The sequence below is a fragment of the Gallinula chloropus genome (genome assembly GCF_964237585.1).
Source record: "Gallinula chloropus genome assembly, chromosome: 35".
Lineage (NCBI taxonomy): Eukaryota > Metazoa > Chordata > Aves > Gruiformes > Rallidae > Gallinula > Gallinula chloropus.
The window spans coordinates 981686-996651 of NC_140120.1; the positions used below are offsets into that span (position 1 = coordinate 981686).

General features: G+C 52.0%; 2 protein-coding genes across 2 annotated transcripts in view; one reads left to right on the forward strand and one right to left on the reverse strand.

The window, feature by feature from the left end:
* LOC311203103 (scavenger receptor cysteine-rich type 1 protein M130-like) overlaps positions 1-14966 on the reverse strand; it is a gene marked incomplete at both ends in the record, with an annotated part of 255816 nt that overhangs the window by 223477 nt on the left and 17373 nt on the right. The gene's annotated exons all lie outside the window — the stretch shown is intronic.
* Positions 12600-13523, forward strand: LOC311203055 (olfactory receptor 14A16-like; the record flags this gene model as incomplete). The annotated part of the gene is made up of 1 exon (XM_084277691.1): positions 12600-13523. The coding sequence occupies one exon, from the start codon at positions 12600-12602 to the stop codon at positions 13521-13523; it is 924 nt and encodes a 307-aa protein (XP_084133817.1).

Sequence of the window (14966 nt, forward strand, 5' to 3'; positions counted from 1 at the left end):
TGAGAAACAAAGGCTCAAGCACTGCCAGGTTAACAGATTACAGGATGGAGATGGAAACTAAACAAGGTGGCAGCATCGTTGCCGGCCCCCTGCTGGGACAGGCTCCAGGAAAGAGTGTCCCCTATTGTTAAGGTCTATCTGCTGTCTGAGGAGGGTTTAGAAGTTCTATTAGCGTGATAAGATAGAGATGCTGCTGTGACAGCAAAACGTTGACCAATCAGCTGTAGCCCAGGAACAGGGTGTGTTTGACAGAAAGCAGCCATCTGCAGAGCACATAAACAGGAATGGTTCTGTGCAATGAACCGACTCTGGCTGTATCAAGCTGTGTCCCGTCTCTCTCTGTCGCGGCAAGATCACACCATAAAAGGAGTGTGGTGGGGGCAGGAGAACTCAGCTCCAGGACACACGTGCTTTCAGGATGGCTGTGAGCTGTGCGGCCAGAGCTGTGGGGTTCAGTGACAAACTGCATTGTGCATCACCAGCTGTGTGTATTTTGCTACGAAGTCCTGTTGTTGTTTCTCTCTCTGCTGTCCCAGTAAACTGTCCTTATTCCAGCCCACAAGGTTTAGGGCTTTTTGGTTTCCTTTTCTCTCCCTTCTCCCCACCCTCAATCCCCCCTCACACACCCCCTCTTAGAGATAGAGCAGCTGCGTGGTGCTCAGTTCTGGGCTGGGGTGAAACCATGAGAAAAGGTTCCAGCACAACACCCACACATCAAGGCAGCTCAGACATGACGGGTGGAGAACTGGCTGCAAGGAGAAGAATTTGGGCATTGCAGGGGCTGCCATAGCAGTCAGAGGTGCTGAACAGGGATCTGGCCATGAGCACATTGGGCTGCACTGGGAGGAGGGTGGCCACACAGAAAAGGGCCCTTCTTGTCCATCTGGATGCAGCACTGGTGAGGCCACTTCTGGAGCAGTCAGTCCCAGTGTGGGGCTCCCCAGTCTGGAGAAATGGGGAGGAGCACTCGTGTGGGCAGTAAAAGTCTGCCAAGTTACAATTAGGGGTCCTGTGTGGAGAGGTTGAGTGACCATTGCTTCTTTAGGTCGGAGAAGGGGAGGCTAAGGGAAGCCCTGTCTGTGGTATGTGGAAAGCACATAGGGTATCAAATCCACTGAAACTGCAGCTTTGAAGGTCAGAGTGGACGTGAGGATAAAGAAATGTCACTCTGAGGGCAGTGCTGTGATTGAAAAGTCACTCAGAGGAAGTGTGGATGAGCTGGTGGGTTTGTGCTTGTGGGAACAGCTGGTGGGGAGGGAGAGACAGCAGAACAGGCAGGGACATCATGGGGTGAGATCAAGGTTGGGAAGGGTTCTGGGTGCTTGCAGCCTACAGGGAAACAGGCACAGGTGTCGGACAGTGTGGGATGGGCTGTGGTGCAGATGGCCAAGGGTGCCAGCCAGGCTGAAAGGGCCTGATAGTAACAAGGTCTTTGCCCCTTTAGCTGTGGCTGATGGCCCTGCCACAGAGGCTTCAGAGGAGACACATTGTCCTCATGGCCACAGAGCATTGTTTTCCCCTTGCACCCACCCCAGGGGAGGCAACCATGTGTCACATCCCTGTCCCTTCCCTTGGTGTCACACTCCCCACATCCCAAGGAAGAGCCCTGAGACACAGGTGAGGGTCAGGATCTCCCCGCCCAGGGGCTGGGGCTCAGCACTTGGCATTTCTGCTTCATCAGAACAAGCCAGGGTGTCCTCAGCATCAGAGCTGCCTGTGCTGTGCCTGGGTTTGTCCTCATGGACTCCAGTTCTCTGCTCTAACGAGCCCATGGGGAGGCTTTGTCAGGAGTGGCTCCCAGTGGAGCCTGTTAGTGCTTCAAGGTACTTTGGGCATTACTCCTGACTTGAACTTCTTGAGAGGTTTCTTGCTCTTTGTACCTTGAGGTCTGTGGACTCGGAAGAAAAGACACCATGGGGCTCATTAACAATCAGGAAGCCCTTACAAGCATGGCTCTTTAACTCATTTTAACTAAAATAAATAAGACCTGTATAACTACTTGGAGAGGTTTTATTTGAGTGATGAAAATTCAAAGGAGTTTCACAAAGGCGGATTTTTTCATAGGAAAAAAATGTTTCTGTCACATCTCAGATCATGGAAGAAAGTTCAGCAGCATGCTGCAATGGGGGCTGGTCCAGAGGTCTCCTAAAGAGATCTGGACAGGCAGGAAAAGCAGTCTCCTTAGACCCAAACCTGCATGGAGAACCTTGCTCTTCCCCAAGCCCAGCAGTTCCCTCACTGGCCTCCTGGGACTCCCAACACTTTTCCTGGCATCATCTGTGCTCACAGGCACAGACAGATTTCTCTGACAACAAACAGCAGTTACACATGACACAGTTTAATACCCATGAAATCTCTCTCCTCAGCTGCTGCTACGGCCAAGCAGCGTGTGAAGGGGGTCAGCTTTCAGAGGAGATTCTCTCCCAGAACAGATTTAATCAGATACATAGAAAGGTCACTTATCAACACACTGACCTCCTGACAGAGCAGTTCATTAGACTTCTGAAAGATGGGACGTTTTCCAACTCTCAGAGTCTCAAAGCAGTAACTGGAGACTGAGCAGCATCTGAATGACCAAAGAGCAATCTGAGGTGGAATTCAGTGAGGATACGTCCATCTAGTCTGCTGAAAATCTGTCCTTAGGCATGGCCACATCATCAAGAGAGGTGGAAACACCTGCATGATGTGGGAGGTGAAAGAAACAAACTAGTGTTGAAATGAGCAGTTCATTGCTGTTTAGAACATCCAGTCATCAGTTTCCACAAGGCATCCTTGAGCTCCTGGTTCCTCATGCTGTAGATGAGGGGGTTCACTGCTGGTGGAAAGACTGAGTAAAGAAATGACAATATCAGGTCAAGAAAGAAGGAGAAGAGGAAGGAAGGCTTCAGGTTGGCAAACACACCAGTAGTTAGAAACAGGGAGATCACAGCCAAGTGAGGGAGGCAGGTGGAAAAGGCTTTGTGCCGTCCCTGCTGCGAGGGGATCCTCAGCACAGCCCTGAAGATCTGCACATAGGACACCACAATGAACACAAAACAGCAAAAAAATAAACAGACACTGACCACAACGAGTGCAGTTTCCCTGAGGTAGGCATCTGAGCAGCAGAGCTTGAGGAACTGGGGGATTTCACAGAAGAACTGGTCAACAGCATTGCCATGGCAGAGGGGAAGTGAAAATGTATTGATTGTGTGCAACATGGAATAGAGAAACCCACTGCCCCAGGCAGCTGCTGCCATGTGGACACAAGCTCTGCTGCCCAGGAGGGTCCCGTAGTGCAGGGGGTGGCAGATGGCAACATAGCGGTCATAGGCCATGACAGTGAGAAGACAGAACTCTGTTGAGATCAAAAATAGAAAGAAAAAGAGTTGAGCCAGACATCCTGTGTAGGAAATGGCCCTGGTGTCCCACAAGGAATTGGCCATGGATTTGGGAACAGTGGTGGAGATGCAGCCAAGGTCAGCAAGAGAGAGGTTGAGGAGGAAGAAGTACATGGGGGTGTGGAGGTGGTGGTCACAAGCTATGGTGATGATGACGAGGCCATTGCCCAGGAGAGCAGCCAGGTAGATGCCCAGGAAGAGCCAGAAGTGCAGGAGCTGCAGCTCCCGTGTGTCTGCAAAGGGCAGGAGGAGGAATTGGCTGATGGAGCTGCTGTTGGACATCTGCGGCCATCAAGAGTGGGGACCTGTCCTAGGAGGTAGAGGCAGTGAGATTTAAGGGAAATTTTCTTTGAGGAAAAATTCTTGATACTCTTAGGGAACACCCTGAGATTGAGTCTTTGCTTTGTGCTTTGGTCTTCTCCTGCCTGTACCTGAGGAGTGTTTCTCCTGTCAGAACTCCCTGACATTGCTGCTGCAGTGCCAGTGAAACCTTCCCCTGAGTGCAGAGTGGGGAGAGCTGCTCTGTCCATCAGCCCTGGTCTCAGCTGCCCTGTGCTGGACGCTCTCTGATCACAACCTGGTGTTCCCTTTTGAACATCACTGTCTGCACTGTGTGGGATATCAGGGAGGTCCCAAATCCCGACTGCCAGGGCTTTTCTGGGAACAGCTCATTCATTCTCTCTCCCTGCCAATGTATCTGCTGCCTGGAGCTGTCCCTGCAGCTGCTTCTCTTTGCCCATGTCACCTCCTGCTCTGTCCTCACAGACCCCATCCAACCTGCGCTGCGCTCAGCTCTGCTCTGCAGACCCCTCCTGGCATCAGGGCACTGCCCGGGGAACCTCTGTGTGTGCAGGGCTCAGGAAATCCTCTGATGTGGACATTCTAGAGGGGAGAAATAAGTTCTCATCTCCCACAGTCAGCACAGCCCAAGGAGAGGAAAAGTCAAAGCAAAGACTCTGCCTGGAAGGAAAATGCTTCCTTGATGTTGTTCATCAAAGTCCCTTTGGAATGTCTCAAGGATCAGCTGGAGCTGGGAGCAAAGCTGACCCAGGCAGCACTGTCTTACTGCAGAAGGAACTTATGCTGCTCTTCCCTGGGTAACTCCTTCAATCCACAGGTCCTTCTCTATCCCTGTGGAAAGTCCACAAGCCAGGCTGAGGGCTGACCCTGGCAGCAGCAGATTCCCTGCCCCAGCACACAGCCTCTAGGGCACAGGGACCCTGCTCACAAGGACAGCCCTGGGCACCCCTGGGTGCACACGCTGCTTCACACCTCTGCAGCCATGCCCAGGAGAAGACAGCTGTCCTGCCCTGTCCCTCTGATGGGGCACAAGGGCATCCCTTCCAGGCAGCACTTTCTGGTCCTAGAGAGAACCTGTCCTCCTGACAGAGCCCACACACTGCCCCATGTCCCAGCTTGAGGAGATCCCTCCAGGAACAGAACCTGCATTGCCCTGCACCCACAGACATACCAGGCAGAGTGCTGTGGAGATTTCTCCTGCAGTGAGCTCTCAGCATCCATCAGCTCTCTCAGCCTCACAGGTCTCCCCTCGGTGCCTCCAGGCAGTGTCCCCAGCCCTGTGTGCTTGGCAGAGGAGCTGCTCCTGGCCAGAGCTGTCTCTTGTCAGGGCTGGTGGGTTGCAGTGAGCTCCCTCCATCCCAGGAGCCCAGCCCAGCTCACAGCAGAGGAGCAGGCGAATACATCACATACTCCATTCCCCAGAGTCTCCTGTGAGGCGTCTCTGGAGCTCCAAGTAACTAACTTGGAAAGACACTAAGTCTTTACTGACTTTCCCTCCCTTGGCTGGGGAGAAATCCTTCTGTCCAGCAGAGTTGTTTCTCCTGATCAAACCAGAGCTGGGCAGGAGAATCACCTTTCCTTGTCTCTGCATGAGACAGGACCCCCAGGCAGGGACAGGGAGACGTGTCTTTCCCCCTGTGAGAGTCACTCCAGACCCCTCATCCTTGCTTTGCCGCTCTGTGGATGGGAGGGGGCGCAGCTCTGACCTATGACTTCCACAAACCCATTGCAGCTGGGATTCCTCTTGCCCCAGTTTCTGTGGAACAAAAATCAAAACCTTCTGCCATGGAGCTGCTGTTCCCAGCTCCCATGGGAATTACTGGGGGAGAGGAAAGGTTCCAAGATCCCCTTCTCCATGAGAGTGGACTTGATCTGATGGAAACTGTGTGTCACCCCATTCACCTGTACCCATAACTGAAGACCAGGAATGACTCTTTGGGAGCCCATGCCAGAGGCTTCTGCTCCTCATACACACTTGGGAGTTTGTGAGACAAATCCAGCATTTTAATTTCTTTGTCATAAATCTCTCCTCACTCCTGTCTTTTACTTCTGAAAACACTTTTCCATACCCAGAGGCAGCAGATGTCCAACAGCAGCAGCTCCATCAGCCAGTTCCTGCTCCTGCCCTTTGCAGACACATGGGAGCTGCAGCTCCTGCACTTCTGGCTCTTCCTGGGCATCTACCTGGCTGCTCTCCTGGGCAAGAATTTAATGATCATTACTGTAGCCTATGACCATTGACTCCACATGCCCATGTACATCTTCATTTCAACCTCTTTTTGAAGGGAGTTGACCCAGGTGCTCACCAAAGCTGCTCTATCACTCCCCTTCCTCTGCTGCATAAGGGAAAGAAGATGTAACAAAAGGTCAGGATAAGGACAGGGAGAGATCATGCAGAGGTCATTCTCCTGAATTTCTCTCAATAAACCAATATAATTCGTTACCCAATCAAAGAGAGAAGAGGAATGAGAAAGAAAAATAAATTAAAACACCCACCCACATCCCTCCCTGTTTTTCCCAGGGTCCCCTTCACTCTCCAATTCTCGCCTTCCTCTAACTGAGCAGCACAGGAGGATGGGGAATGGGCATTGAGGTCAGTTCATCACACATTGTCTCTGATGCTCCTTCCCCCTCATGGGAGGACTCCTCACAGTCTCCCCGTGATCCAGCTTTGGGTCCCACCCACAGGAGACAGTCCTGCATGAACCCCTCCAATGTGAGTCCTTCCCACATGGCTTCAGATCATCACCAGCTGCTCCAGGGTGGGTCACTTTAATGGGGTGCCCTCCTTCAGCAACAGACTGCTCCAGCCTGGGTCCTCCACAGCCCTGCTAGCAAACCTGCTCCAGCACAGGCTTCCTATGAGGTCACAGCCTCCTTCAGGGCTCTGCACCTGCCTGAGCACTGTGATGTCTACATGCTGCATGTAGAATCACTGTTCCACATCATCCAGCATGGGCTGAGGGGGAACAGCCTCATTCACCATGGGCTTCTGCATGGGCTGCAAGGGTATCTCTGCAATGAGGCTGGGAGGACCTTCTCCCCCTACATCACTGACCATGTTGTCTGCAAAGTTCCTTACACTTTCTCTCTCCTTTCTCTGACAGCAAAAAGCAACAGATAATTTTTAATTTCTTATTAAATATATTGTCACAGCAAATACATTTTCACTCCCCCTCTGCCATGGCAATGCTGCTGACAAGTTCTTCTGTGAGATCCTCAAGCTCTCTTGCTCACAGGCCTCGCTCAGGGAAATTGTGGGCAGAGCTTGTTTGGCTTTTGGGTGTTTTGTGTTCATCGTGGTGTCCTATGTGCAGATCTTCAGGGCTGTGCTGAGGATCCACGCAGAGCAGGGATGACACAGAGCCTTTTCCACCTGCCTTCCTTACATGGGAGTGGACTCCTCCTTTGTCAGCACTGACATGTTTGCCTACCTGAAGAGCCCCTCTAAATATCCTCCCTATTTACAGATTAACAGATTCACAGAATTGGAGTTGGAAGGGACCTCCAGAGATCATCCAGTCCAAGCCCCCCCTTCAAAAGCAGAGTCCTCGGATGGGTCAGACAGGATGGCATCCAGATGGGTCTTGAATATCTCCAGAGAAGGAGACTCTACTACCCACTCAGCAGACTGTCCCAGGGCTCTGTCACCTTTCCTTTGTTCCAACTTGGAGCCATTGGCCCCTGTCCAGTCTCCAGAGACCACTCAACCTGGTAGAGGTATTTCTTTACATGGTGGTTCCACCAGCAGTGAACCCCCTCACCTACAGCATGAGGAACCAGGAGTTCAAGGATGCCATGTGGAAACGGGACTGGATGTTTCTAAGCAGCAACCAACTGATCATCTTCTTCATTGTATTGCTGGCCCTGTCGAGTCAATGAAATGTAATCATGCTGAATAGATTGGTGGAGATGTCGCTGAAGAGACAATGAATAGAACTTTAATATAAGAATTTTCATGTTTTTAAGAATAGATTTGTTTTGGATTTTAGTAGATGTGGTTTTGCCCCAGCTGAGAGCTGAGCACCACACAGTTCCTTGTTCTTTAAAAGGGAGTGGGAGGGGGGAGTTGGGGGGGAGGGAGAGGAAAGGGAAAGGGAAAAAAAAACAAATCCAAGCAAACAAAACCTCACAGGTTGGGATAAGGATAGTTTACTAAAACAGCAGAAAGAGAGCATGTTGAGAGTAGCCTCATGGATTTAGTAGATGGTTGTGAGGTCACTAGAAACTGAATATCTCAACAATGTGTCCTTGGCCAATAGGGGAATACGTGCTTGTGAGGTCATACTGACAGACCTGGAGCAGGCTGTGGACAGTGGAGGTTGTTGTGAGGTCACTGATTCCAGAACAGTTGACAGGACAAGAGAAGGCAGGTGGTCTGTGTTGTGATGTCAGTGGTTCCCCAGTAGCTGATAGGTCAGACAAAGCCCCAAACTTGTGTAGAGAGTATCATTACTTCCTGAATAGTTGATAGGCAGGGAAAAGACCAATAGGCTGTGTGGGTTCTGAGGAAATGTCTCTAGCCTGAGTCTAGGACCAGGCTTATGGACAGGATAGGTCCTTCTGAGGCTACTGGTAGCTGGATGTATGATTGGCCAGGAACTGACAGATATCTTAGGAATGTCCTTGTGATGTCAGTGGTGCCAAAATACCTGACAAGCCAGGAATGGGGACATGTCAGTGGTAGATGCTGTGAGATCACCTTTGCCTGAGTGGTGGACAGGCCAGGAGTGTGCACCTTACTTGTGTATGACGTTGTGGTTTCATTGGGGCTGGATCAGCTTTGATGCTGAGAGAGGCATATGGCTTGTGTGGGTGTGGTGGTTTAGCCCTGGCTGGAGGCCAGACACCCACCAAAGTCGGTCTATTCCTCCCCTTTTTATTTGGGCAGGGGAGAAAATAGATATCAAGAGGCTCAGGAGTCAAGATAAGGACAGGGAGAGATCATCCTGTAATGAACGACCTGGGCAAAACAGACTCAACAGAGGGAAGGACAGAAAACTCTCCAGTTTATTACACTGCACTGCACACCCAGTGACACCAGAGTTGGGTAATGAGAAGCGTGACCAGATCTTAAAACAACGGGACCAGATCTTAAAGCACCTTCCCCCCACCCCTCCCTTCTTGCAGACTTCAGTGTAGTCAGGATTTTGCTCCCTTCTTCCCCCCCATTGTGGCACGGGAGGGGCAGGGACTGGGAGATGGGGCTTTGGTCAGTCCCTTGCAAGTTGGTTTCTTTCTTGGCCAGGGGGGTCATTCATTCCTCACACCCTCCCCCTGCTGCACCGTGGGGTCCCACCCAGGGCAGACAGTCCTCCACGACCTTCTCCAACGTGAGTCCTTCCCCACAGGGCTTCAGCTCTTCCCCAGCTGCCCCAGCGTGGGTCACTGCTGTGGGTGCAGTCACCAGTCACAGTGTCTCTCAGTCCCAGTCCCCCACGGGGTCACCAGCCTCCCCCCAGCAAAACTGCTCTGGCACAAATCTCTCCCTTGCTCATCTCTGTGTCTCTGTCTCTCTCCATGGGCTGCCAGTGCTGGCAGGGGCTGGCTCCAACGTGGGTCACAGCATCTCCTGCCTGTCTCCCCCTGCTCCATCCAGCGTGGGGCCTCTCCACGGGCTGCAGGTGGGGTCTGGGCTTTTTCCCTGGGCTGCGGTGGGACACCCGCTCCCCCATGGGTTTCTCCCCAGGCTGCAGGGGCATCTTTCACTCTGGCACATTGGGCATCCTCCCCCCTCTTCCCGGCCTTGGTGTCTGCACAGCTCGTTCCATCTTCTCCCTCCATTCTCTAGTGGAAAAAGGCAGCTGCTTGCGTTCATGTTTTCCTCAATGTGATTCCCGGAGGCGCTGTGACCATCACTGATGGGCTTGGCCTTGGTCAGCAGTGACTCTGCCCCTGAATCAACCAATGTTTGCTCTGCAGGGCCTGCAGAGAACTTCCAGCTGCTTCTTGCAGGAGCCATCTCTGCAGCCCCCATCCTCTCCCAGCACCCAGCTACGCCAGACTGCAACAATAACTGACCTTTCTATGTATCTGAATAAAACTGACCTGGGAGAGAATCTCCTCTGGAAGCTGACCCCCTGCACACGCTGCTTGGCCGTAGCAGCAGCTGAGGAGAGAGATTTCAAGGGTATTAAACTGGATCATGTTGAACTGCTGTTTGTTGTCAGAGAAATCTGTCTGTGCCTGTGAGCACAGATGATGTGAGGAAAAGAGTTGGCAGTCTCAGGAGGGCAGTGAGGGACCTGCTGGGCTTGGGGAAGAGCAAGGTTCTCCATGCAGGGTTGGATCTCAAGGGACTGCTTTTCCTGCCTGTCCAGATCTCCTTAGCAGACCCATGTCCATCCCAGAATGCTGCTGCCACTTTTTCTATTGACTGAGCCATGGCAGAAAATACCTGTGACTGGAGAAAGGTCCTTCATGGGAAACTCCTTTGAAAGCTACAGACCCAACTAAAATCCAAGTAGTTGTAGGAATTTTGAGCTCTTTAATGAAAATGAGTTGAAGAGATGCTTGTAAGGGCTTTCTGGATGTTAATGAGCCCCATGGTGTCTTTTCTTCTGAGTCCACAGACCTCAGATACCAAGATGAGAGTGAAGAAACCTCTCAAGAAGTTCAAGTCAGGAGTAATGCCCAAAGTACCTTGAAGCATTAACAGGCCCCACTGGGAGCCACTCCTGACAAAGCCTCCCCAGGGGCTCGTTAGAGCAGAGAACTGGAGGCCATGAGGACAAACCCAGGCAAAGCACAGGCAGCTCTGATGCTGAGGACACCCTGGCTTGGTCTGATGAAGCAGAAATGCCAAGTGCTGACCCCCAGCCCCTGGGAAGGGAGATCCTGAGATTGTCAGAGATGAGACCATAGAACGATCCCCATGAGGTCTGAGGCACCAGGAGGGAGCCTACAAGAACTGGTCTTCTCCTGCTGAGCTGGGCCAGGCTCCTGGGATGGGGGGAGCTCATGGCAACCCGGCAGCACTGCAGAGAGACAGCTCTGGCCAGGAGCAGCTCCTCTGCCAAGCACACAGGGCTGGGGACACTGCCTGGAGGCACCGAGGGGAGACCTGTGAGGCTGAGAGAGCTGATGGATGCTGAGAGCTCACTGCAGGAGAAATCTCCACAGCCTCTCCCTGGTATGTCTGTGGGTGCAGGGCAATGCAGGTTCTGTTCCTGGAGGGATCTCCTAAAGCTGGGACATGGGGGAGTGTGTGGGCTCTGTCAGGAGGACAGGTTCTCTCTAGGACCAGAAAGTGCTGCCTGGAAGGGATGCCCTTGTGCCCCATCAGAGGGACAGGGCAGGACAGCTGTCTTCTCCTGGGCATGGCTGCAGAGGTGGGAAGCAGCGTGTGCACCCAGGGGTGCCCAGGGCTGTCCTGGAGAGCAGGGTCCCTGTGCCCTGGGGGTCTGTGTGCTGGGGCAGAGACTGCTGCTGCCAGGCTCAGAACTCAGCCTGCCTGCTGGGCTTCCATCAGCATTGCTGTTGAAAGATGCTGTGGGTGTAAAGTGTGACCCATGGAAGGACAGTGTAGGGTCCTTCTGCTGTAACAAAGGGTGCTGCACAGCCCCGAGTTGCTCCCAGCTCCAGCACATCCATGTCAACTTCGAGGGACTTTTCAAGGATGCATTTTCCACTCCAGGTGAAGGGACTTTGCTTTGAATGTTCTGCTCCTGTGCTCTGGGTGGGAAGTGGGAGCTGAGCTTTTCTTGATAACTTTGCAGCAGGCAGTGCCAACTCATTGGTCACTAGGACTTGTCAGAGCATCTCCTGATCCTTGCACACACAGATTCCCAGGGCAGTGCCCTGATGCCAGGAGGGGTCTGCAGAGCAGAGCTGAGCGCAGGGCAGGTTGAAAGAGGAATGTGAGCACAGAGTGGGACGTGACATGGGCAAAGAGAAGCAGCTGCAGGGACAGCTCCAGGCAGCAGAGACATTGTCAGGGAGGGAGAAGGAGCTGCTCCCAGCAGTGCCCTGGCAGTGGGGATTTGGTACCTCCCTGACAGCCCCTGCAGTGAAGACTCTTTCCTGCAGCACCCCCCTGGTTTCTGTCATCCAGCACAGACCTTGACCCCAGCATTCCATGGTTTGACACTGAGTCTTCTCCTTGGCAGCCATGAACAGAACCCCCTGAGTGCCTGTCTGTCTGTCTGTCCCTGTCCTTCCTGCCTTGGCTGGAGCATGTCTTGCTGTTTCCCCTCCTGTCCTTGCTGCCTTTGTCCCACTGTTACCTGGGGGTCTGGGCATGTCCATTTCTGGTGCTGGCACTGAACTGACCCTCACTTCTGTACCCCCAGCTGTAGGACTGAGGAATTCCAAAGAGCTCCTGCTGGGCTGCACCTGCCCCCCACAATGGCACTGCTCTCCCAGGGACTCTTGTGCCCCAGAGAGGAGCCCCATGCAGGAGACATCTCGGCACAGAGGCCGTGGCAATGTCACTCATCACATGTGTGTGGGCAGCTGCACTGAGCCCTGTGTGTCCCTGGCTGGGAGCGGGGACCTGAGATCCTCCTTGGGCAGGATGAGACTGCAGGAGGGCTTTGGAGCTCTGCCCTGTGAGACTGGATTCCTCAGCTCTCAGTCAGGAGAAAACCAAAGCTCCGCTTTGCCCTCGGGTGACATTGGAGTCACAGTGCTGAAAAGCTCCTTCCTATCCACAGGGGATTTAGTCTGAGATCAGGCCATCCTTCTATTCCCTTACTGCTGCCAGGCAGGACTGAGTTCTCCAGAGCCCACAGCCAACCCTCCTCCCAGCAGTGGCACGCTCAAGCCAGCACAAAGCAGAGATCCCAAAAGGGACCTGACAAAATTCTTCCTGAATACAGGGAGTTAATGTGAATTGGCAACTGTTTTCCTCAAAGAATCGTTCCATCACTTCTCACTGTGTCTTTTTATCCTTTCACAGGTCTCCACACTTGACAGCAGCTGATGTCCAACAGCAGCTCCATCAGCCAGTTCCTCCTCCTGCCCTTTGCAGACACACGGGAGCTGCAGCTCCTGCACTTCTGCCTCTTCCTGGGCATCTACCTGGCTGCTCTCCTGGGCAATGGCCTCATCATCCTCACCATAGCCTGTGACCACCACCTCCACACCCCCATGTACTTCTTCCTCCTCAACCTCTCTGTTACTGACCTTGGCTGCATCTCCACCACTGTTCCCAAATCCATGGCCAATTCCTTGTGGGACATCAGGGTCATTTCCTACACAGGATGTGTGGCTCAACTCCTTTTCTTTGACTTTTTGATTGCCACAGAGTTTTGTCTTCTCACTGTCATGGCCTATGACCGCTACGTTGCCATCTGCTACCCCCTGCACTACGGGACCCTCCTGGGCAGCAGAGCTTGTGTCCACATGGCAGCAGCTGCCTGGGCCAGTGGGTTTCTCTATTCTGTGCTGCACACAGCCAATACATTTTCACTGCCCCTCTGCCATGGCAATGCCCTTGACCAGTTCTTCTGTGAAATCCCCCAGATCCTCAAGCTCTCCTGCTCAGATGCCTACCTCAGGGAGATTGCTGTCATTGTGGTCAGTGTCTGTTTAGCCTTTGTGTGTTTTGTGTTCATTGTGGTGTCCTATGTGCAGATCTTCAGGGCTGTGCTGAGGATCCCCTCGCAGCAGGGACGGCACAAAGCCTTTTCCACCTGCCTGCCTCACCTGGCCGTGGTCTCTCTGTTTCTCAGCACTGGCATCTTTGCCTACCTGAAGCCCCCCTCCATCTCCTTCCTGTTTCTGGACCTGGTTGCGACATTTCTTTACACAGTGTTTCCACCAGCAGTGAACCCCCTCATCTACAGCCTGAGGAACCAGGAGCTCAAGGATGCCCTGTGGAAACTGATGACTGGGCGTTTCTGAGCAGCAGTCTTCTCCATATCACTGGCCATGTAACTCACGTTTGGACCAGTCTGTATTTAGGAGGTTTTTATTTGTTGGATTATTTTTTCATTCTGTATTGTCTGGGCTGTAACAACATGGGCCACATTCATACCACTCCTCATGACATATCTCCAGGTCTTGTGTGACCCAGACACTGCAAAATAATGAACTTTACTCTCTTTTCATCTTGTCTGCCTGCAAAGGGACACGATTTTTCTTTTTTTTTTCTTCCACCTCTATAAATTTGCCAGCACATTTTCATCAGCTGAATCACTTGACTACTTGAATCACTTCACTACTTGAGCATTTCCAGGATATGTACCAATGGCAATAGAATAAATACTCACTTTCCTCTGTACCTGCATTACTGCTAGAGTGTCTCTTTCATGTTCCTCAGCATTGAGGTGTTTCCACCTCTCCTGATGATACGGCCATGCCTAAGGACATATTTTCTTCAGATTGACTGGAGGTGTGCACTTGACTTTGTTCAGTGGATTCCACCTCACCTTACTCTTTGGTCATTCAAATGCCACTCAGGTCTCTGGTTTCTGCTTTGAGCTTCAGAGAGTTGGAAAATGTCCCATCTCACAGAAGTCTCATGAACTGATCTGTCAGAAGTTCAGTGTGTTGATAAGTGACCTTTCTGTGTTTCTGAATAAAACTGTTCTGGGAGAGAATCTCCTCTGAAAGCTGACCCCCTGCACACGCTGCTTGGCCGTAGCAGCAGCTGAGGAGAGAGATTTCATGGGTATTAAACTGGATCATGTTGAACTGCTGTTTGTTGTCAGAGAAATCTGTCTGTGCCTGTGAGCACAGAGGATGCCAGTAAAAGTGTTGGGAGTCTCAGGAGGCCAGTGAGGGAACTGCTGGGCTTGGGGAAGAGCAAGGTTCTCCAGACAGAATTGGATCTCCAGAGACTGCTTTTCCTGCCTGTCCAGATCTCCTTAGGAGACCTCTGCCCCAGCCCCCATTGCAGCATGCTGCTGAACTTTCTTCCATGATCTGAGATATGACAGAAACATTTTTTCTTTTGAAAAAATCCTCCATTGTGAAACTCTTTTGAAATTTTCATCACTCAAATAAAACCTCTCCAATTAGTCATACAAGTCTTATTTTTTTTAATTAAAGTGAGTTAAGAGCCATGCTTGTGAGGGCTTTCTGTATGATTAATGAGCCCCATGGTGTCTTTTCTTCTGAGTCCAGAAACCTCAAGATACCAAGAGGAGAATGAAGAAAACTCTCAAGAAGTCCAAGTCAGGAGCAATGCCCAAAGCACTCTGAAGCATTAACAGGCTCCATTGGGAGCCATTCCTGACAAAGCCTCCCCATGGTCTCGTTAGAGCAGACAACTGGAGGCTATGAGGTTAAACCCTTGCCTTTCTGGCAGTTGTCTGACTCATTCTGTCTTTAGCCAGCTCTTGA